Genomic DNA, 23,935 nt, shown 5'->3' with positions numbered 1-23,935 from the left:
CTGCGCGTGATTAAACATTAATAACGGAATGTGAGAGTCATATTAAAATAATGTCTTTCCTTAGATGTAGGCTACCGGTACCACACAGATAGTCCATGACGTGAGGGAAACTCAGAATGAATCAATCATTAGCAGACATGTCTACGTGTGGTCTGCATTGAGGTGGTGTCTAATCTTAAAGCACTAAAAAGATCAAGTGCAGTAGCTTAGCCTAGGCTAGGCCTCAAATTCACTCGTGAACAATATTTGTCCGTTTTAGGTCCGTGCATTGGTCAGTCAGCAAAAAAGTAGCCTACATAGCATAACAACATCCACATGCAATAGTACAACGACAACGTCTACAATGACCTATTCATTTGGACAACTTGATACAGCCCTATACAGGCTAAAGTTACCTTTAGTTTTGTTCTAGCGTAACGTGACGTCTGGCTTTAGTGCAGTCTAACGTTCTGACAAGCACACCAATTGCCTACCTTGTTCTTGTCCATCTGGAATAACTCCTAGCTTTGCTGCCTCCATCCTTTCTGTTTTCATTGTTTAAAACTTGTGATATCCATGATGAGTATTGAGTTAGTGAATTAGCTCAACATTGTGTGCTGATAACCATATATAGATAGCCGAGTAAAAGAAAACAACAAGTACCCTATTACGTGCCTGCGTGCGTATTCTCTCTCCTGCTCAAACAAAATGTGTGCACGTTAATTTTGATAACGTGTTCACTAACTTTACGTAATAGAAAATAGTAAATAGCCTGATGGTATGCAGCTAATGGGATACTGTGCATAGTTGGGAAGGTATGGTAGGCCAATTTGGTGTGAATACACACACACACAAGGGACATTTTCTCTCGCTGTTGAGTAGCCTGATGGTACGCACAGTGCGTATGGACGTACACCTGCAGGCGCGCCTGATCATGGATGTCCGACGATTTCTCCCCCAGCATATGATTCGAATATAGACAGCTAAATACGCCATTTCACCGCCGTGTATGAGTAGGTCTAAGAGTGATAAGTTTTATAATGCCCTGGGGAGCCACATTCCACCTCAACTATGCGCAGCACTTGCCACTCCGACTCATCAATAAAAACTGTGCGTGCACACACCAGTCCCATAGAAGCGCACTTGACTTTACATCATTAACCTATTTCAGTATATAGCCAGAGAATGTCCGTAGACGGGCTCTGATATAGCCTAGTCTAAGGTAAATTCCTTTTCTGACTTCTTTCTCTGTATCGCCATGGCATTTAGAATAAAGAATAACGTTCGCGAACCGTTCTGGTTTTGTTGCCAGCATAAAAACACGCTTACCATCGGCCTATCCGCAAATTTTAAACACAAGGGATGAATTGAACGATGACAAAGTCGGACATATAGGGATAGTTCATATTGGAAAAAAAGCAATTATATACAATTTTGAACTCTAGCTTTTCACCGCAGTCTTTTAATGCCATAATCACGTGCGGAGTCTGCGCCATAGGGCCTACTTAAGCCCAAATCACACCCAAGATTCGCGACGAGATGAGCAGCAACTTGATGCAACATTCTAAAACCTTGCAACTGTGACCAGACAAGGTGAATGCTTTACGACGGCTTGCAACGACGTGCAACATCTAATTCACACTGCTGTAACCTCCTTTCTGTAACGGTTTCGTGTCATTGCGAATCTTTAAACAGACGATCTGACGGGTTTTAGAAGATTAAATAGGCCTACAACCCGAAACTAAAAAACAGACCAGGGCTCTACTGGAGACCGGCCTTTAACCCAAACCTGTAGCCACGCCAGGCGTTTAAAAGAGACAGGCGTCTCTTAGGGACTCGGCGATTATTTGAAGTTTTACGGTATACCATGAGACTTAGGTTGGCTATTTTATACTTATCCTGTCTTCAGCAGGGATAGGCTATTAAGCTACTTTAGAAATTCAGATCTGAATTTTAAACAGAGCATAAAAAGTTGGCACAATCAAAAATGAGATCTCACCTGTCACCTGCTGTTCAATAAAAGGTGGCTGAGGCTTTTATTGCCTCTACAAGTCATCTTATTCATCTTTCGGATATTAGTCTCAGGTATATTAGTCTCAGGTCATCAGAAGCTCAGGGCAATGAACAATCTACCAAAGCTGAATCACTTCAAAACACTTTTGAGCTTAAGTTGCATTTTAATGCTTACACCCAATATCTCTCTCAGTTTTGCTAAACCTTTGTTGGACTTGATAAGAATGTTTCATCATAGTTGTCTGCATTTGAATAGATTGAAATTAGGGCTGTCAATCGATTAAAAAAAATAATCAAATTAATTACATACTCTGTGATTAATTAATCTAAATTAATCACATATATAATTTTTGCTGTGAATATATTTTAAATATTTAAATTCAAATGAATCATTGAATAATTAGCATTAGTGACATTAAAGTTCAAAAACTCGTTCATTATTATTTTCACTGTTCAAATAATGGCCATAATAATCTATGATATGACGTATTATGCTGAGGAAATCAATTCATAAGTGCTTCGGGAAAAAGTTTTTTTTTCATGAGGCATTTCAGGCCACAGATATAACCCAGGGGACACAATGAAAATAAATTAACACTCCCTTGAATGTCAACACTATTTCTTTGCATTGATGTGCGACTTTAGAGTTGACAAACTCCGGTGATATGCAAATTCCTTGCTGCAGACATTGCAGAGGGCTTTATTTTAATCAACACTTTATTTTTATCAGTCCGATTTTTAAAAGTAAATGTTCCAATCAATGATCTAGGCAGCACATTTTCTTCTCTCTCCTTCATTTTACAGTCTAATGGTTACTGACTAGAATGGCTCGGGGTCAAAGGTTATACGGAATCGATTAATCTGCGTTATTTTTTTTAATCAGTTTTTTTTTCTCAAATTAATTAATCGAAATTAATCAGTTATTTTGACAGCCCTAATTGAAATGTAACATATTTGGTATATGTTATTTTTTACCTTGGCAATTTTGTATTTAAGTATTCTGAGGCATTTATGTGGACCCACACAATCTACTCACTTCATATTTGATGACACTGGTGATCACACTGAGATGCTACCATTCTAGTCATATAGCCTTTTCTACTTACACACTCCATATAAAAAAGGAACTTCTTTGTATCGAATTGACAGTTTAGATTTGGATACTTGGATGCTGTGCTAGCCATGTACTCAATGTCAAGTAGGGAAATGGGCATGATGCCTGTCAGATGCTGAGAGATAAGAGTAAACAAATCCTTTTTATTGCCTCAGCTCTCCAGATGACAGACACAGCTGTGCAATACAGCCTCATCAGAGACGCTGACCAGAGGTCAGAGGAGGGCAACAGAAGTAGGAAGCTATCCCTTTGTTTACGGTTCTCACCAACACAGGGAAATGCAAGAATCTCCAGAAAGAGGCAGCAAGCATGAATTTATGACTAATGTATGTATGCAAAAGACACAGATTCAAACAACGATAGCAAACACTCCCTACGGAGAAAGTTTGTAGCCTAATGTGGACATCTGCCACATATATTTTGTTGTAATGATGTAGCTCAGATAAGCTCAAAGTATAAAGCTTGCACTCTATGTCATCCATATGCCACTACTGAAATAAATTCAGAGCAAAAGTTACCAAAGGTGTTCGTTACGGCCATATATTAAACTACAGTTATTTTCTTCTTCCAGAAATGGCTCTGTTGCAGTATTCAGCTAAATGCAAAGTACAAAGGAAAATATCCTGTTGAAGGGGCATTTCCATGGCGGTGGCACAGGCTCTGAGGTGATCTGCATTAGCAGCCACTGTGGTGCTGATGGGAACATTCAGATGGCAAAGCTCCAGAGTGCCGACCCTTTCTAGCTCCCTGATTGGCTGGGTGTGTTTGGTAAAGGGGTTAAAGTTGCAGGCTGGCAGATGGTGAGAGAGATCCCACTCCCCTCGTTGGGGAGGGGGGCCTGAAGGCCAGTTCGCTCCTCTCAGGCTTTGGACCATGCTCTTTGGACTCAAGCTGCTAAGCAGTCTGTGGCTCACATACCCTCCACTGGCAAGGGGGAAAGACCCACCTGGCCCATGTACTCTATGAGGACCACGAATCTGGTCCTCTGTGTGTGTGTGTGTCTGTGTGTGTTGTATTGGCAATGCAGCAAGGGTGGGAGTCAATTGTTTGGGATGAATTAGGGGGGAAAGGAAGAGAAGGGGGCTAGATCAGAAAATGCGCTAGTATAATTAGCAGTAGGTGATTAGAGGTCTGATGGCCTCAAACCATCACATTAGGGCCAAATCACTGGACACAAGTCTGAGGGGACTTAAATTCAACACCAAACACCATACCTCTTTTCAGACCATTGACTTTAGTGGTGTATAAACAGAATATTGTGCAGATGCTCTTTCTTGCTCTGTGTTACTCCGCACAAAGTCATATCAACTCTGATTCTGTCAAAGGGCAGTATATTATTATCTTCGAAGCTAGGGCAGAAAATCTAACAGAGGGGAAAAACACTAGAAAAGAAAGGGCAAAAAAATCAGTCATGTTAGCAGGATAAATATAGGCTCTGTTGATGTAGACCAGTGTTAGCCTTCAGAGAGTCGGGCATCTCAGCGGCCTGACCTGCCAGGTATGGGGTGGGCCTGTCCTCTTCGCCAGCCTGACAGGTCACTGAAGCATGAAGGTCGCCCAGGGTTTCTCACTCAAGGTCAGCGATTCTGTGGTTGAATATATCACTCCCTCTCACACTCACTCTATCTCCTGCTCCAGAGCACAAATGCTGCATCATGTCATGTAGACACTTCTCAATCTGCTGTCAAAACACAGCCAGCCAGCAGACTAGTCTGATGTAACATTGTATTTCATAAGAGTGATGTTTCTTAGTTCACAAAAAAAGAGCACATAAAAAACAGAACTTCATCAATCTGCATGGAGATTCCTGTCACCCAACAAGCCCCTGGACCTGTCTGATGTAATGCTGTTTTAGTTTATGGCAACAATATTTGTTTGTCCACAAACACAATTTACTGATTAAAGTTAAGGCTGTCCTGGATCAGTCATAAAACTCTATGGGCCGAGTTCCCAGATGTGGATTAGGTCTCGTTGAGACTAAATTGAATGTTCCTCACTGAAAGAAGTATATTTTGTCCAGAACCCAGTCATAATCTCTCTCTGGGGACAGGGCCCATGTAGTTCGGTGTTTGATGGACAGAGTAGTGATACAGGAGGATCCAAATATGGCCCGACATGGCACCACGGCCTCATTCTTATAAATCATGCCCACTAAAAAGGCATAAATATAAACAAACAACAAAAGCTGTGCTTCATCTTAAAAGAGTCTTGCTATTACAGAGTCGACGTCCTTAAAAGTTTGCCACTTGTCTTTGATAATATACTTTTGTACAATATTTGCCGCTGTACTTACATAATGGAGTTACCTTTTTAATAGTTTTCGTTTGAAAATTCAGCAACTCATTGGAATAGGTTCTTATGTTTAGATCGCATCTTAAAGATGACAAACAGTAATAGACAAAAACCATCAGCATGACAAGAAAGGTGGCCAGCCCCAAAGTCTGATTTTTCATGGACAACAGAAACCTCGCCCTTCTAGTCTGCTCATCTAATGAATTGGTTTTACCCTGTTTGGTAGCAAATTACCCTTCCCCACCCTCCTAATTGTCCCATTCGCTGTGTCATTTATATGTAATTTAGGCTCGCATTGGGACATATTACTCTCGCAAATAGGGTGATATACTTTATCGAAGCTGCGCCTGATAAAAAGGGTGTCCACGAACCAACATCAATTGCGATCCGAGAGAGACTCAGTCAATCTCTGACTCAGTGGAGGACTGAGGAGAATAGCACCGCTAAAAGGGCATCTGGGCTAGGGCTAATTATCCCTCGGAGGTAAGTGTGTGCTGTTTCACCGCCATCGTATGGTCACTTTTTCCCCCACTTTCATTGGCCGTAATGAATGAGCAGAGTAAACCCACTTTAATTCATTCCTGTTCCCCTGGCCTTGGTGGTGTTTTTCTTTCATATCCTTGGAGTATTAAAAGACACTCAGCCCACAAGCAGCTCTGGTGATATGGATGAGAGCTAACTGCCAGGCTGTATCATATCCTCTGTAAGAACTACGGATCTGCTCATTAAGTCTATAATGGTGTTCCAGGCATCAATGACTGTCAATGGATTTTTTTTCTATTAAACGTTTCAGAGATAAATAATGTGTCCATTGAATCTAAATCAAAGTAACTCAGACTTTGTCTATTAATCTGTGACATCTGTGACTGAATATTCTAGGTTTGTTTTAGAACAAATGAGTCAACCAGCCTCCATGGTTTTCATAATCAAGCTATTTCACCAAAAAAAAAGCACAATCACCCATGCTTACCCAAACCGAAGGCATCATTAGCCCCAATTATTTGCTCCAATGTGTCAATATGGCACCAAATGGCATCTTTGCATGGTAAGAAGACTATGGCTTCACATATGGATTTCCTACACTAGTCTGCACTAACAGCTACCTGGCTGGTACTGGACATTGACACTTTGCCATAACCCCTCGTATTCTTCCCTCAGACAATGTGGCAGACGAAGAGTCTGTGAGTAAATTGATTAGAGGCTGCTTGACGGATGGGCATCGTTGGGGGAGCGGACACCCTTCAGAGGATTCATTTGGCTTGAAAGAGGGCCTTGCCAACACCATTCATCTTGGCACAAATTCGGTAATTTCCTGCATCCCAGGGCTTCATTAGGCTGTATTCTCAAGGTTTTTTGAAGCAGTGATGCATATGCTCGATTTGCTTAGTGGATGTATCAGACATGATGGTTAATAATGACGCTTCTGAGGAATTTGATGAAGAGGAAAGGTGAAAAAGAGGGATTAAGAGAGGTGGCGGTGTGTGGTGGTAATTGGGAAGATGAATTGAGATAAAAGCAAGAGAGAAAAGCAAGGCTGCAAGACAAAAGAAGGGGTCTTGGAAAGAGTCGCACTGCTCAGCTGAAACACTGGCTAGTCGGCCTTGACCATGACGGATCGCTCTCTCAAGTGAACACGTTAGGCTAGAGCAAGTTAAGAGCCTTCATCTTTAGTCTGCCCGCAAACGCATGACTGATGGTAACAGGCATCAGTGCATCCTGGAGCACAGTGCCCCTCTTCACAGGAGAGCGGCTGCGATGCACTGTCTCTCCGGGTGATTTATGCGCAAGGGTCAATGCCACTGGCCACCAAAACCCCTCCTCATCCATACAACACCTGTCACTGGTGCTGCTGGAAACGTGCGCTTATTACAGAAGAAGCCATGCATGAAATATGGCCATCACCCCCCTCCCCCCCTTTTTTTTTTTTTGCTGAGGAAAAAAAGGAAACAAGTTAGAATTCATATTCGGCAGGAAGGCCCTACCGTGATAAGTAAAGCAGGTGCGCACCACTGAATCCGCTAACGAGGGAGCTGAACCGCACGCACCACTGATCACAACATCTGTCGAACAGCTGAATTAGATTTCAGCGCCGAAGCACCGGATAGAACAGCGGGGAGGGAGCCAGTAACTAGAGGACTCGAAGGAAGTTACACAAGGAGAAGGAGAGAGGAAACTTAGAGACCTGAAATTTAGACTGGAATCCCTTTAAAAAAAACATAACAGAGGCCACCATCTCCAAGGGTAGGGCAAAAAGAAGACTGGAATTATCAACTGCTCAAAGTTCCTGCATTTACAGTAGTATTGATTGGATATGTGAACATGTTTCAAAGTAATGTTGGGACCAGAGGGGGGGGAAACTAACAAGTCATGGACAAGTTGACCGTGAAATAAGATGAAATGGTTACCAGATCTATTAATTCCATTATTGGATGTTTCGGCAGCTGCTTTTTAGTCTAAATTGAGTCTATTATACTGACTTACAGCTCCTCTTAAAGAACAGGAGTCTGCATCCATTTTTTCCTCCACAGTAAAGGGACTACACTACTGTGCTACAGCTGTCTTTAGCTGTATCATACTGCCCCCATGTGGACAAAAAGTATATATGCTCACAGACAGACTCCTAACAGCATTAGAAAGTGCATTCCTCTTTTAGATTGGGTTTTCAGAGGATGATGTGCATTGATTTGTTCTGGCTGCTGACTGTTGGTTGAACTTGGCTCTGGATACCAACATTTACATAACCACCCCCCCAGGTCGGATGCTTTCTGTAATGCCTTACCGGCTAAGTTCCAAACGAGCATACCCCCCCCCCCCTCCCCCCCCAACAGAACCATCTATTTAAACCATGCTGATCATTAACCAACAGCAAAGTTCATTACATCAAAACAAAGCATGCACTCTCACTTGAATGTACTACCAAGGCATTTGAAATTCTACAGGTATTCCTGTCCTCACACAAGGCAACTATAGGTGTAGCATTTCCCCGTGGCACATGTAAAGCCCTTGACCTAAAAAAGGGCCTGAAAACAAAGGATAGGCCACAACAACATGACTTGAAAGTTTCACATCTAATGCTGTAATACACCCGCTAAACTTCCACACATCCAGCCAAAATCTTGTTATGCTTCAGCTAAAGCCCCACGCCTGGATACCCCAAAGCTCCAAATGCAGCAGGACGACCCACAGCCTCAAACGCAGCAGGATGCATAATTAATCGTCAGGGGAGTGCAGTATACCTCATGCACCAACCCAGAAATTGAATTCCAGGTCAGGGTATCTCGTTGCCTTGGCAGTCAGCTGTCCAGGCTAAGTCAGGCATCCGGTAAATGAACGCATAGTGAGCCCAGCGGGCTCTAAGTTACCCACTCTTGCTGCCTGGATCGCATTAGTTACCAGCAAGAGTGGGCTGGGTGAACAGCAGAGGAAAGAGGACTGTTCATTTCATGGTCTCTAAGTTAACTTTGCCTAAATTGAAGGATGTGAACTGGATCAAGAAGTCCCAACACATTTTAAGAGTTGAACAGCTTTCATCAAAAGTGACAAATACATGCTCTATAACAACTGCATATCATGCGGGGAGGGGGGGGTTTGACTCCTGTTATACACTGGCCAAAAAAAAGTCAGTCCAACTCACCAACTCTACTTTTTCATTAGCCCACCTTTCACTATAATTATGGAGCACATTCCAGTATTCACCAACGTATTGCTTTGACAACCTTATGCAACCACACATTTATTTGAGTTGGAAATGACAGGAAACTTGACCCTTTTCGTAAGTATTCAAAACTCAATGAACTGTGATGGCCAATTCATCTGTGAAAATTATTCCTCATCCTGAGCAGTTTGAATCCTAGAGCATGCCATGCCCATTCCATCAGGGAAGAAAAGACTGAAGCAACCCCACATCATAACACTGCCTCCAACGGCTTGAACAGCAGTGGTGCGTACTGTAGGCCGATCTTAATTGAATGGATGGACACCCACAGTTATGGATGGAATGGACACCCACAGTTATGAGTCAGACAAAAATATTTGTAATGATATTCAGGTTGTTTGCAAAATGTCATGAGAAGAATAACATCAGTATTTCACTCACGATTCACTTTCAAATAAATCATTGGCTAAATGATTTTAATCAATGCAGCATGAACTTGCCACATAGGCTACCTGTGTGATAGGAGGATGTTGATGGATACGGCAGAGAAGCTGGAGACGAGATAATATAAAATAAAAAGACACTCCTCCTGTAAAACTATGGGAAGTATTTGGATTTGGTTCTTGCAAAGCCATTTAAAAGTAGTCTGACAGCCACAAAACAGGCACAACCAACATGGTTCATCACAAAAGCTGCACTCATAAGCCTGATCATACATAAATACAACTGCTGACAGCTTAAGATGTGAAAAAGACATTCAAATGTTTATTTAAAAAATAATATGATGGCAGATGCTCAAAAGTTTGCTTGTGACTGAAAGTACAGTGTTAAAATTGAAAACTCAAGGTTAGATCATGCTTGACAACACCATTACAACACCACAAACTACTACTTGTAAACTACTACTATTGGATGGTACATCTAAGCAAACATCTTCCGAAAGTAGTCATATTTACAGATCTGTACAGAATGTTACAATCAAGCAATCCATTAGCCATCATAAATTGTATTGCAATGGATGTATATTCAGACCTAGAAAAATGAATGCCAGGACTGTTACTGCTGGTTCTTTTTACATGGACATCAATGGTCTACTACGGTTCTGGGCTGGGATTCAATGCCCTTGGCTTCTTCTGTGTATATTTACAAAACTGGAAACCAAAATAAGCTATGCTACACCTAGCATACCAGTCCAGAGTTAGACAGTTTTTTTTGTTGTTTTTTTTAAATTCCCCTCACCCACTCTGCATTTCTATCTAAAGAATAAGGATACACATACAAAAGCAGATGGACAAGAATGTCAGAAAGACACAAGAATTGTGCAAGAATAAAAGGTCATCTTAGTGAAGATAAAGTAAAATGCATAACACCTTGAAATATGTAAAGATCACGTAAAAACTGTATAAAAACTGTGCAGTTATTTGGAAGATCCACAGAGCACCGTTAGCCGATTCTGTATAGGGAAAAAAAAGAAGGAAGGGGTAAACATTCTGGCCAGCAGATGTGTGTTTGCTGTTCAAGTCTTTCTGAATATGTTTATACTAAAGCGATCTAACAGTCTGAGAACACAGGACGTTACACTGAGAAACAATATTTTAACTCATATCAGGGTTCCCACTCTAAGTCAAATATAAAATTCCATGACTTTTCTATGACTTTCCCTGACAAATAAAACTGAATTTCCGTGATTTACTATATAATGAATAGTACACCGATCGATGATTTCAGAGCACCCGTGTAGCGGTCAAGAATCTTTTACTTTTTGTAAAGAGGGAGATGAATAAATGAGCATTGAATAAACACAGTTGGGATACTCAAGCAAGCAGTAGAGCTAATTAGCAGATATACACACATTCTGCATGGAAATTTCTATTAATGTATTCTGGCAAGTAAATTTTAAACTGCTACAACAAAATGCCCTAATATTCCATGAATTTGACCCAAAAATGATACAATTCCCTGACTTTCCATGTCTGGAATAGACTTTCTAAAATTCCATGATATTCCAGAAATTCCATGACCCGTGGGAACCCTGACTATATATATATATATATATATATATATATATATATATATATATATATATATATATACACACACACAGAGTTTATTGCATGCTCTAGATCAGGGGTCGCCAACCTTTTTGGGAATGGGGGCTACCTTAAGGACCCGAAATCATATGGAGGGCTACTCGTTTGAAACAAACAGACCCTCACCACTTTTTTGCGAGGGTAATCCTCCTAAATAATAGGCCTATGTGATTTTGTACATTTAAATTATCAATATGATGTAGGCCTATAAGCCTTTATATATTCATCTGATTCTTCAATATCAATATGCAACACTACCAACATTTTTGTTCAGTTTGTTCATTTCAACATTTCCATGGGGAATCTAATCTAATTTTTTAAATGACAAAGAAAAACATTTTTTTTTGTGCAATTACTAATTTAGGTTACAATTTTAGCATTACCCACCATTAAGAATTCAGAGGCTGTTTAGGTTCTGATTTCAGTGGACAATTTGATTGTAACATTTCAATAGCAATCACCAACACCACCCTAGGTTATGAAAACGCCTTTTATAGTTATTGTACACCTGAAATCTCTAAATGATTTAGACAAAAAAGGTTTTCCAGGTAATGCAGTCCTATTGCATAGCATGCAGGCCACAAGATTTCCAGCGCTACTGTTACACCAGTAGGCTACGGAGGAGAAAGGGCCCGTGAGCTACAGCAATTGTTTTTCAGTCCTTGAACAATCATGCACGAAACATATGGGACAAACACGGAATAGCCACAGAACTTTTGCATATGCTTCCATTGGCTACAGCAGACGAGCAAGCTTTTTTTTTTTACCCTTTCTTTTACCGTCTATGCGTGCGAGCAGCGTGTATGCGCTCCGCTTCCGTTATTGTTTAAAGATTGAATGGGAAAGGGATTTGGAGCCAAAGGCTAAATTTAACCCAGGTACAATTTTGTAAGGCATCACCAATATCAAATTAATGTTACAGATGTGTGGTCTACAATTAAATATCTATTACAAATTTCACAATGGAGAATGTTTTAGAGCGTGATCGGCAGGCGACTTGTTTGCTATTTTTAGAAAGTGCGCTGTGGGCGCCTCATAGGTGTCCCACGGGCACCGTGTTGGAGACCTCTGCTCTAGAACAATTCCAATGCTGTGCATTGTGCTTCAACAAGAAACCTTTTGAGGGGAAACTTTCCCAAAGCCAAAACAACCCGGTTCCTCAAACACTTACCTGTAGTTGCCGAATACTCCTAATAGCATTGTCATCCAACTGACTGAAGTCAACGGAGTCCATCTCACTGGCCAAAAGCTGAATGCACTGTAACACCAGACAAAAAATAAAAAAAATCTATCAACAGCAATTCAGAAGTCAAAAAGAGGATGTCATATCAAATTACTCAAATTGTTCAAAAACTTGTTCTAGCGAGTGTTCCAGCAAGGATTCAATCATTCAGTGGAATATATTTGAGTCTGATTCAGTACATGCTCAGAACACATAATGCTGACCTCTCCATTTCCAAGGGGCACATTGATGACTACATCCTGACTGCCTCCTGCGATGGGGGAGCCGTTGACAGAGATGCTGTAGACCTTCTCTCTATGGCGGGGGTTTCTCACTGCAGGAGTCTTGGGCAGCCTGAACAAGCCAGGTCAAATGTTAGCATGATCTTAGGTTCCACACAGAAATACTGGCACCTTTCGGGTACATTCCCTGTCATCATACATCTTATTGAGGAAGATGGCGCCATACTGTCTGCAGTTCCAGTAACAATTAGTTTCAATTTACAACAATCATAACGGGAAATCAGTCACCAAACTATCGCATTTAGTCAGGCTCTACCACGGTGTTAACCTAAGGCCTACCTGGAGTCAAAGCGAGGGGTGACAAGCGGGGTGGGACCCAAGAGGGAGGTTTCCATAAAGCTACGAGCAGGAGTATACAGGGGCTTCTTGGCAGACCTAGGAGAAAGGCGGCATGGTATGTAGATTAGTCAAATGGACACCATATCAAAGACTAGTCAAATAGATGGGGCGCAATCTAATGTCCCTGGATTTCTTACTTCCTGATGGCACTGTTTTGCTTGTTGACTGAACGTGTTTTGTTCTTCTGTGAGGTGGAGGGCACTTTCTTAGGTCTGCCAACCTGAAGAAATAAATAACAACTTGGTTTACAGTCCAAAACAGGGTCAACACAAAACCAGTGGAGTATTCCAAGTACGTGGTTTAGTGACAAACCTGGGTAAGTCAACTCAAAGTAAGTGGTAAACATCCAACAACAGATCCCTATGGCATTGTTTTTTAAAGATAATGAAGCCATACAGCTCTTCTATTAGGAGGTTTATCACTTACTCTTGAGTTAACAAACCCAGTTGTCATTAAACCACGTATTTGGAATACCCCCCAGAACCACAAAACTTGAGAGCAAGCCGTTCCTGGCCCTCAACAGTTTTGTGTGCTACTCAGGGTCAGTGCAATAATAGCTTGCTGGGATGTTTGCAATACAGCATACACCACAGGCGCATTCAAAATTGCAAACATTACGTTTTTGGCAAACGCTTGAAAACAATCGCAAACAGTCTAAGGAGGTAGTTCTCCGCGTGAGCTGGACGAAGTGTTACCGTCGCAATGGAACTATTACATCAAAGCATTCAAGTTTAACTGTAAACATATTTGCCATGAACGTTCGGCACTGCCAAATTTGAACGCACCACACATGCATCCAAAAGTTGTTTCTTACGCCAGTGTATCACAGTAATGATGACAACTCAAAGGTTAAGTAATAGAAATCCTCATAACGACAACAATATGTTCTAGTCTCTCTGCTGGCATCAGCTGATACTTATAACATCTACAGAGTAACTGCAATGGTCAAAAAGAGAACCAAAATCGATCACCTTCTTCACAGTGGACTTCGGGGGGACATTTTCCTCATCTTCAACTCTGCTCAACGTCTTTGTGGCTGCAGAGGAAAGTTGTCATGAATAACACCACTGGGATGATCAGAAGGTAGGTGACAATGGGAAAGGAAATAGACAGCATCTTACATTTTTTGGTGGACTTTGTATGGTCTTCAGCTAATGCGCTTTCCACTTTAGCAGCCTCCTCAGCATCCTTCTGCAAGAGACATAAAGAGGTTTGTTTGAGGGAGTCAACACTGCAAAGTGGTGCATCTACAGTGCATATGTAAATGATCAGATTGAATGATAATGAAATTAGTGCAGAACAGCCAATGAAGAATATATATCGCAAGCTTTGAAGATAAGCAAATTCAAACAAGAAAAATAACATGAGGCAGGTATTCACCTTTTCATCCAGGACTGGCGATTTGGGCTTCTCAGATGCTTGAGCACAAAAGAAATTATTTTAGATTACCAAAACAGACTGATGTGAGCCACTGACATTTACTTCAATTTAAAGCTATACACTGGGGTAGACATGCAATTCTAAATATGTCAGTTGCACATACCACCACAGTAGTCAAGCCAGTTCATTTGGCGGGCTGACTTGGACAGCTTGATAAGTGCCATGTTATACAAGTAGTCTGCATCCTTCAGCAGGTTGTTGGTCCTCTCCTTCAAGCGCTCCACAATGCTCTGGACTGTATGATATCCAGTAATGGTTAATGACCATGTTTATTTTACAACATTAATCTTTAACTGTTACCATGGCTGTGTTAAAGTGTCCTACATAAACAATATCCTTTGACTACAATATAAGCGTATTTAATAGAAGTCAGAATATCGTGCTTTCCTGCAATTGGTGGTTTGAGCCAACATTATGTTACCTTAAGACATGAGTCTCGGTCCAGCTGCTTTCGAAAGTTAAAGTCCTTACCTTCGCCATCAAAGTCCGCCAAAAAAGCTTCCAATTTGGCTGTCTTTGGGTTATTTTTCCGACTCTTATTTGTGGTCCTTTTCCTGGGTGCCATAATCTATAACAGTTAAATGACATTCAGATTCAGAAACGATTAAATTCGGACACTAAGAAAATAGCTCATGTTAGCCACTAAAAAAATTGCTATAACTATCCAGCATAGCCACCTCATTATCGTTAGCTAACGTGTAGTGTTAGTTTTTTTTTTAATCGTGTTTACTACAGATATTTGCACTTCGTTAGCACAGATAGCATTGTTACGAATGACACGAAGCCCTTAGGTTACTTCAACTACAGTGTTTTGAATCATGTAAGCTCTTGTCTTGTAAAAAATGTAATTGTTCGGTAGAAAGCTAACGTTATGATTAGCTGTTGTTACCCGGCTGTGTCAAAAAGCAGACAGGGAAGCAAAGCTCGATTAACACAAACAACAGCAACGAAGTCAATTGCCATGGGTATTTTTACATCGTTGATCTGAACATTTACAAAAGATCGTTAGCATATACTAAACAAATATTACAACAAATTGTCTTACTTGTTTTATGGTAACTTCTCTAAGTGTTCCCTCTTTCTCGGCACACAACACAGCAGTTGGTGAGGTTTTCAAATTCTGTCGCGGAGAACCAACCAGCCACTGAGCGCAGACTTGGGTGTGACGTAACGGACGCCTCAATCAGTAGCCAATCACCAGCCCTGAAGAGTTTCCTATCTTCCTATCGAAAACAGCTTTGTTACCACACTAGCCAAAGGACCAATAATTGACAGACAAACTGAAATCACCAAATGCAAAATGAATACTGATTGGTTGTTGGTGCACATTTGACAACCATAACAGCGGAAGTTGATTTCGCGTGTTAAAGGTTTTACGACTTTTTGGTGCAGTGGTGACTTTCATCGGGTTTTTACAGATTACCCAATGAAATGTGTGGTTTGTGCCTTAAGAATGAATTTTCAGTGTTGTAGTAAAGTTCAACTCATTCGCCTTATTAACGATATCCGAAGAACATAGTATTGTTGCATCGTCAGTCAACCAACGTGCTAACGTTACTTTAACGTGATCAGTTTGCAAGCTGACTTGTTCAACATCCTCTAAACTTTAATCCCCCTTTAGCCCTTCTGAGTAAAAACTTTTGCCGTAAATTGACTGAAAATGGCTCAAAGTTGTGTTGCATTATGTCATCAAAAGCTGAAACAATGTTTCCAGACATTGGAAACTAACCACAAAGCATGGAACTTGGTATGGACCGAATGCACGCCTCTGATCAACTCACTAGGAAACCTGGGTGAGCAATTAATTGCCCTGGATAATGTCCAGCTCGATGTTACACCACTGAAGCGCTTTCCTGATTTGCAGGAACGTCTGCGCATTAAACTACTACAGGCTGTCGACGTTGTGTTGGGCAAATTGGCAGATAAATTGTAAGTATAACACTTTATGACTACGATGTTGCATTGGTCTGTGTGAGTCCAGTCTGTGAGAATGCTGTTCTTATTATAGGGACGAGCTTCAGAGATTGCTGAAAACCATGAACAACCAAGTGTCTACAGTGTTCCAGTTTTACGAGCAGAACACGGCTACACTCGACCTTGCCACCTGCACCTTAAGGTCGTCCACATCACCATCCATAGCAGACATGCTTGAGTGGCTTCAAGATGCCAATAGCTACTACCGCCAACAGTATCCTTTTCTCAGTAATGTTGTGGAGATACAGATTTCTTTGTAGATTTGACTGACATTGAGATATGGATGGAATAGATTGCTGAGGTTTTTTCTTAACTGAGGACAGGTTCCTGAGGAGAAAATACCTGTTGCAAGTGCTGAAACCTGATGACCTCTCTCTCCTCCAAGATGTTCCAAAAAGATGGGAAGCTGTTGACTCACCTGATGGAGAGGAGCATATTTCAGGTACGCTCACTGAAAAGCAAAAAGTATATGCTGTATTTGCAGACTGCATATTTCATTTTAATTGAACTCTTGTAAAAGGTATTCAGTTTTGCCTAACATGTAATAGCAACCTAACAGTCAAAACAGCTGATGAAGAAGAGCTTGTGTTAATAGATATATTTCTGCAATATAGTTCAACCATATATCTCTCCTTGACTTGATCAGTATGGTCAAATGAATTTGAGGATGTTATTAAATATTCTTTTATAAATATATAAAGGATAAAATCTACTTTAAAACTGAAAACTGGATCTTAAGGCCTTTCTGGTTGTTTTTCTCTTGGCAGACACATTGTCGAGAGTCAGCCTCTTCATTGACTCCTAACAACTGACAAACTGAAGACTTGGTGAAAGTGTATGATGTCTATTGCTCCCTGTTTCTATGGGCATGTTGTCCACTGTACGCTCACCTTGGATTTGAAGAGGAAGGGAGACTTGAATAGGAATAACTAGTAGCAGTGAATCCCTCCAGAGACATTGTCTGACATACACCTGGCTATACGGGATGGCTGAACAACTACTAAGGCTGGAGAAAGTGGACAGGCTATGTGGTGGAGACCAGACTGAGTTCAGCAAGCCTTCTGTGACTTGTCTGGAATTGACTGATGTGCAGACGGTCAGTCTCAAGGCTATGGTGTATTGATGAACAGAGAATACAAGATTAGTCAAGTCTGGAAAAATCACCAGTCATTTTTCATGAGAATCATACCTCTTGGGAAATAAATTACTTGATGTTTCCACTGAGTGGATAGTAGTCCTTCAGACAGTCGCTAACATTTCTTTACTCTATATAAAAATTATATGGGAATCATGTTTTTGATGTAAGTTGGGTGGAAAAATATATATTAGATATATTTAAATTTTTGTGCTACAACAAGAGACAGACTAGTTAGCTTCAGCCAGTGGTCCTATGCTTAAATAGGGTTGCATGATTTGAGTGATTCACAATATCATTTTTAAAGTGAAGCTTTAGTTTTCCAAATTTTGCTCACGAGAAGTACAGCACTCCAGTGGTAAACTTTACTGTCTGTCCCACAAGGAGGATGGTATGAAAACAAAAATCATAGATGTGACAAAATTAACCAATCGGACAGTTATGAGCTTTGTGATTAATTGCTACCTTGGCGATTACCTGACTGTATTAGTTCAAATTGTGATTATAAACTGATTAATTGTGCACCCCTATCTTACAGTAAATGTTGTTAATAAAGTGTTCTGCCTAAACCAATTTCCCCATTGTTTCCTTCCGATAGGAGGGCACTTTCCAAACAGAACTTCAGCTCCTGATTTCTTTGTATTATATACATATATTTGTATGTACTGTATTTATTGGACTAATAACTGGGCTCAAACACATTTATTCCTATGGACTATTGCAGAGGAGATCAGCTATGTGTCATGTACAGATCAGATTATCCATAATGCCTTAGGACTCGGTGCTTATTCAAGTGTACATCCCGGGTTGAGTGTACTGGCTGAATGACTGCCAAGGAGACAAATGGATATGCTAATAACATCACTTTCTCTTGGTACAATGCCCTCATGAGAAACTGACGTCCAAGCCTAATATATTCATACAAGGAGAATGTTGAGAATGCATCCTTTTCATATTCACTGATAAGAGGATCTGAATGCCCTTGTCCTTTACCACAGTTTTCGTCACACTGACACATTTTCCTTGATTTTACTTGAAACACCAAAGCTTATGTTCCTTGTTAAAAGTGGAATGTTCCTTAACACCCTGTATCGTTTCATATGGTTCACCCTGCAATGGGTGGGGGAGTTCTGTTTGAGTTAGGATTGAAACTGTCAGTGCAGAACTGTTCTCCTTTTAGAATTCACACACTTTATTCTGTTCATCTGGTGTCTTCAAAGGCAGTCAGATGTTCATGTCACATCATGAATACATGCAGACAGGTAGATACACCATTTCCCACACACTGTAGCACGCAAGCTAACAAATGTTTTAATGACGTACTAAAAATACACAAATGTCACTGTGATCTAGCTTTTATGCCGTCATATTTTCACAGCAATGGTGCACACCCAGAAAACTCAGTAATGCCAATATTAAAAAAACACTGAAAACCCATGGCAATACACGGTTGAAACAATACAAACACCAAGACAAACTGAAGTAATTTAAATAAATACTAAAAGAGAAACTGCATTTCTATGCATCATGCTTATTTCAAAACTGAAAGGGAGAAAAAAATAGAGGTCGCAGACCACCAGAATTGACTCATTCGAGTAGGTCTTTAAATGCCCTTAATACTTGATTTACACCTTCCAAAGCTTATATTACAAAGTGCTCTCATCATTAACCCTACATACTGTAATCCAACTATCAACCATCCTTGCTGAAGCCCCTCACCGTCACTTACATTCCTTCTTATTAGACGTACTCCTTGAGGGGCAAGCTGTTGCTGGTGATGGGTTTTGGCGGGTCGGGCGCCGAGGGCCGAGTGGTGGTGAAACTCCGGGTTATGTATCCACGCTGGTAGCCTCCCCCCCCCTCGATGTGGGGACAGGTACTGCTCAGCACCGCCCCACTGATCATGAGGATGACCGCGGATGCCCAGCCCAGGTAGATGGCCTGGCCCAGCTCCCGCTTGTGCACGACGGGCACGTTGGGGTTGTAGAAGTCCTGCACCACCGTGTTGGCGGTCCAGGAGACGGGCACCAGCACGCACAGGCCCGTGAGGATGAAGAGCACGCCGCCGGAGAGAGCTATGCCAGCTTTGGCATGGCGGTCGTCGGCGGCACAGGTGGTGCACTTCATGCCACAGCAGGACACAGTGCATGAGAGCCAGCCCAGGAAGATGGCCACGCACATCAGGGCCCGGGCAGCCTGTATGTCTGGCGGGAGGGCCAACATGGAATCGTAAGTTTTACACTGCATGTGGCCTGTAGTCTGATAGATGCAGTTCATCCAGATGCCCTGCCACACGATCTCCGACGTGAGAATGTTGCTGCCGATGAAGGCGGTCACCTTCCACTGGGGCAGCGCTGTCACAGCGATGGCCATAATCCATCCGGTCACGGCGCAGGTGAAGCTGATTAGCTGCATGCCCGTGTTCACCATCCCTCCGTCCTCTCTGCTGCCCACAACCGGCCACAGCCTGGACCCGATGTTTGCTGGTGGTGATCCTGCTGCCAGAGACGACGTGGCCCCTTTCCCCCTCTCCCCCTCTTCCCTGTGGTCTTGTCTAACAAGCTTTTCCTCCCCCTTTTTCTTACACCCTCTTAGGCTCCCAGCTGATCAAAAAAGATTGTTAAGCTCCGAAATTCTGCCCCAAACTGTTTCACAATTGAATTATCACCCTCTTGACCTTTTTGTTTCCTACTCTGGACTTTTTACCAGCTGTTTTTCAGTAATTCCTCTCAGGGATTCTGGCGCCTCCTTTCTCCTTCTGTCTTTTCTCTTGCAAACTTCCCTGTTAAACTTGGACTGATTAATTATTGACAAGTCGGGAAAAGGGCCCGGTCTCGGACCACTTGACTGGGATGGATTGGCCCACCAACAAAGTGCCGTCCTCTTGATTGGCGCGTCGTCAGCACAAATAAATTGTGTGCCACAACCAGCTGCACTGCTTCTGGTCCTTTCACCCTGCTGAAAGCTAAGCCGTTGGCCAGCGGAGGGGACATGTGTCTAAGTTACCGTCCGAGTTCAGAGTAGGTTTACTCAGATGGGTGAGGCTGATAAAAATTTGATAGCGCAGCCCCACTGCTGAGGATGGATCCTTTCCAGGGAGCTGTCAAAACGTCTGCGGTCCAGGAAATTCAGACGAGGTTGTGAGACATAAAAAAAATACAAAACACGCAAAAGAATTGACCCCAAAACATCAGGAGACAAAAGATAAACAATCAGTGTTTAAACAACCTGTAGTGTCTCTGACCTTTGTAGACAACAAAAGGGGGAAGAAAAGAAATCCTCAAGAGTTTGCACTCACTTAGCCTTCTGAGTCTTGCTGCTGTCCAGCATGGTGTTCTCTCTTGCTCAGCCTCGGAGGTAATGAGGATATTGTCCGTGGGGTATTGTCCTGGCCAGCGGTATGAACAGGCAGACCGTATCAGCAGCTCTCTGCCCCTGGAGTCACTTTTTTCTCTCTCTGAGTGTTTTTAAGAACCTCCTGCCAGATGGGGGGGGGGGGGGGGGGGGTCAATCCAGAGAGAAATGCAGTGGGGTCAGACCACGGGGGCCACTCCAGCCCTGACAAAGACCCACGGCGCAGCAGCGAGTCCCGGCTGGGTTAAGCCCGATCGGGCAAAAGCACCACAATCATTTGCAGAGACATCACAAGACACAGACAGATGCACAGAGAATCACACCCGTTTCTCAAAGCCCAGGGATGGATGCATGACACAACAGTAGACAAAGCATCCACTGAATCTGTGAAGGGCAGGGAGAGAGAGAGAGAGAGAGAGAGAGAGAGAGACTGAACAAGGGAGAGGAGGGAGGGAGAGGGGAATGAGAGGGAGAGTCATGTCTGTAGGTGGATCAATTAACACAAAAGAATATGTAGGGGGCCTCAACTGTGAGGTTTAAACCCCCAGCTTTCCACACAAACAAATTGAGAAAAAATGCTTTTGCTCTGCTTTTTCTGTTGTACAACATAGTTAAGAGACAAAAACACTCTTTTAGAAGGTGGAGGGGAGGCTGTGAACATGATTGTTTTTATTGGAAGGGTATGAGGAGAGCTGAACAACACCAATAAGCAAAGCTAAACACCATATGCAACTATGCAGAATCTGGCACCAACTTTGCCTGGGCGATTGGACTTGCAGGAAACAGTTGAGAGTTGTGCTTCCTGATAGATACCATAGAAAGAATACTAACATAATTAAGTTTGAGCCCCAAAAAAACAGCTTAGAGTCAAGTCACTATTGGCACTGAAGTCAAAATTTAATCTGCCTAAGCAAGCACAAAAACAATGATTTATGACTTACAGTATACTGCTAACCTGAGCTGATAGGCACACAAATACCCATTTGATGGAAAGGGGGAGCTTAGCCAGAAGCATTAAGCTCTAAAAATGAGGCTATTGTTTTAAAGGCCTTTGTATGGACGGATGTTTTTTCCACAAATTGCTGTTGAGGATTTGTTTGTGCTGTTGTGTGGTTGTGTACTCGCCTCCCCCACTCTCCTCACATTGCTGGGAGAACGTCTGTGTCCATGTCTATGAATTAAATATTATGGCTACAAGATCCCCAGTTCAAGTTTCCTTTCTCGTGTGGCCTCTTCTCCATGGCAACAGTGGTCATGGCGACAGGGATGGGACACAGGAAATGAAAGAGGTGGGACATACAAAGAGACATGAAGGGGGGGGGGGGGGGGCTCTTTTGGTGAAATACTCAAGTGTGTCTTTCATTATGAAAACCAAGGACTATCTGCTGCATGTTGTCGGCCAGACTGCAATATTTCCGTAAATGAAATTGTAACAATGTGAAAAATTGACTAAAATTGTTATACTAGTGGTATATTGGCAAAAACTAAATATATCCATTTTACCATTTGTATTTTGTTCCCTAGAGCAACTATTAATATTAATGGTTGTAGATTAAATAAATATTTTCTTTGTCTGTTATTTGTTTCTGTAAATCTGGATAATACTGGTAATACAGGATTTATTTCTCAAGTCATTGGGGAGAGCAACATGTTGTTTTATTTATTGTATTCACAATCCCACACAAATATATATAATATGGCAGATACAGTAACTGCCATATTGCTTGTAACGAGCCATTTTCTGTTTCTGTGCAAAGCTACAGTGCTGAACAGAGGACACTAATTAAGTGTTATTTGGTGTTGCCAAGAATCTCTGTTGTCCCAGGTCTCATGTTCATTCATGAGGCATTGTCTACCCTTTGTGTGTATTGCCATCTAGTGGTATTTATGGTCCAGTGGGCTAGCAGTGATAGTGAAGATCAACAGCTGACATAACACAACACACACCATTCTACCTAACAACAACAAAAACACACACAAAAAAAAAAAACACAGATGGCTGTCAGCAACCTCAGGGCTTCAATGCTGTTAACAATAAAAATACTTAAAGGTGGAACACATTTTTAACACTATAAAGTCTCAAAATTTCAGTTCAAACATACCAAAAAACATACAATACATACATGTTGTACAAATACAGTAGGGCATGAATTTCAAAACATTGTTGTATTGTGGATGTTGACAACATGGCCGCCCAGTGTTTCACAATATTCTAACACGTGTATTTATGTTCAGCCACACCTTCACACTAAACCCAGGTTATGGTTAGGGTTCAGCAGTGAACAACACCAGGGGTTGACTGCTGAAGGTAAAGCATTAGCAAAAATGGTCAGTTTTAACAGGCATACATGTCTTGAAATTGAAATTGACTCAAACTTTATATAGTATATCATAGTAGTTGCTATGTAGAAACATGGTGCTTTTTGGAATCAGAGTGACAGCTGATTGCTAATAGCATCCCTTAACAGCAGAGCTTTGTTGTAATGTATCAGCATTACATGCCTTGCCATTAGATCAGAACCAATTTGGACATCTGTATGATCTGTGACTGTTTTAATTATAGACTGTCAGCTGGCACACATGACAGCTGTGGAAATCAATGGGGATCAGTTTCTCAGGATCCCAGGGGAACCCCACAAACACCTGGCACATACAATCTACGCTATAACAAACTAGGTCTTGTTCTACAGTATAGGGTGACTAACTCACAGGGTGATTTTCCTTTTAGAAATAACTGGCAACTAGACTTAAAAGGTACAGTCAGCATTGTGCTTGCAATTGTGTTTGTAAAACTTCTTAGCAGATACATTTCCAAAACAATGTACATTATATTTTAACCCAACACACCAGAGAGGTAGCTCACCCCTCCCCTCAGTATTCCCAGAGAAACTCCACACAGGGTTTTGTTTTTGTTTGACAGGGGACAGCCAGCCCCCACTTTGAGTTTTTTAACAGTGTAGCCTACTCACGGGATGGCCAGCTAGAGGATTGTGAGATGTGTGCTGAATGTGACAAATGTTATGGGC

The 23,935-nt window shown here is 41.8% G+C and overlaps 3 protein-coding genes across 3 annotated transcripts; 1 reads left to right on the top strand and 2 right to left on the bottom strand.

The window, feature by feature from the left end:
* Positions 1 to 9,790: 9,790 nt before the first annotated feature.
* cdca8 (cell division cycle associated 8) lies at positions 9,791 to 15,620 on the bottom strand. The gene is made up of 11 exons (XM_042077538.1): positions 15,492 to 15,620; positions 14,918 to 15,014; positions 14,550 to 14,681; positions 14,387 to 14,424; positions 14,128 to 14,197; positions 13,978 to 14,042; positions 13,144 to 13,226; positions 12,947 to 13,042; positions 12,590 to 12,719; positions 12,315 to 12,401; positions 9,791 to 10,506 (listed from the first exon to the last, which is right to left on the bottom strand). Exons 2-11 carry the CDS (start codon positions 15,009 to 15,011, stop codon positions 10,471 to 10,473), a joined length of 831 nt encoding a protein of 276 aa, XP_041933472.1. The 5' UTR covers positions 15,012 to 15,014; positions 15,492 to 15,620; the 3' UTR covers positions 9,791 to 10,470.
* A 175-nt stretch (positions 15,621 to 15,795) lies between these two features.
* Positions 15,796 to 18,124, top strand: c19h1orf109 (c19h1orf109 homolog (H. sapiens)). The gene is made up of 4 exons (XM_042077377.1): positions 15,796 to 16,375; positions 16,455 to 16,634; positions 16,744 to 16,862; positions 17,188 to 18,124. The coding sequence occupies exons 1-4, from the start codon at positions 16,107 to 16,109 to the stop codon at positions 17,223 to 17,225; spliced, it is 606 nt and encodes a 201-aa protein (XP_041933311.1). The 5' UTR covers positions 15,796 to 16,106; the 3' UTR covers positions 17,226 to 18,124.
* An 815-nt stretch (positions 18,125 to 18,939) lies between these two features.
* LOC121696060 (claudin-4) lies at positions 18,940 to 20,036 on the bottom strand. Its single transcript, XM_042077376.1, has one exon. The coding sequence runs from the start codon at positions 19,983 to 19,985 to the stop codon at positions 19,296 to 19,298; it is 690 nt and encodes a 229-aa protein (XP_041933310.1). The 5' UTR covers positions 19,986 to 20,036; the 3' UTR covers positions 18,940 to 19,295.
* Positions 20,037 to 23,935: the final 3,899 nt, after the last annotated feature.

This window comes from Alosa sapidissima, chromosome 21 (genome assembly GCF_018492685.1).
Source record: "Alosa sapidissima isolate fAloSap1 chromosome 21, fAloSap1.pri, whole genome shotgun sequence".
Taxonomy (NCBI): Eukaryota; Metazoa; Chordata; class Actinopteri; order Clupeiformes; family Clupeidae; genus Alosa; species Alosa sapidissima.
Note: the sequence above shows the minus strand (reverse complement) of the source record. Positions and strands in the feature narration are given on the sequence as shown.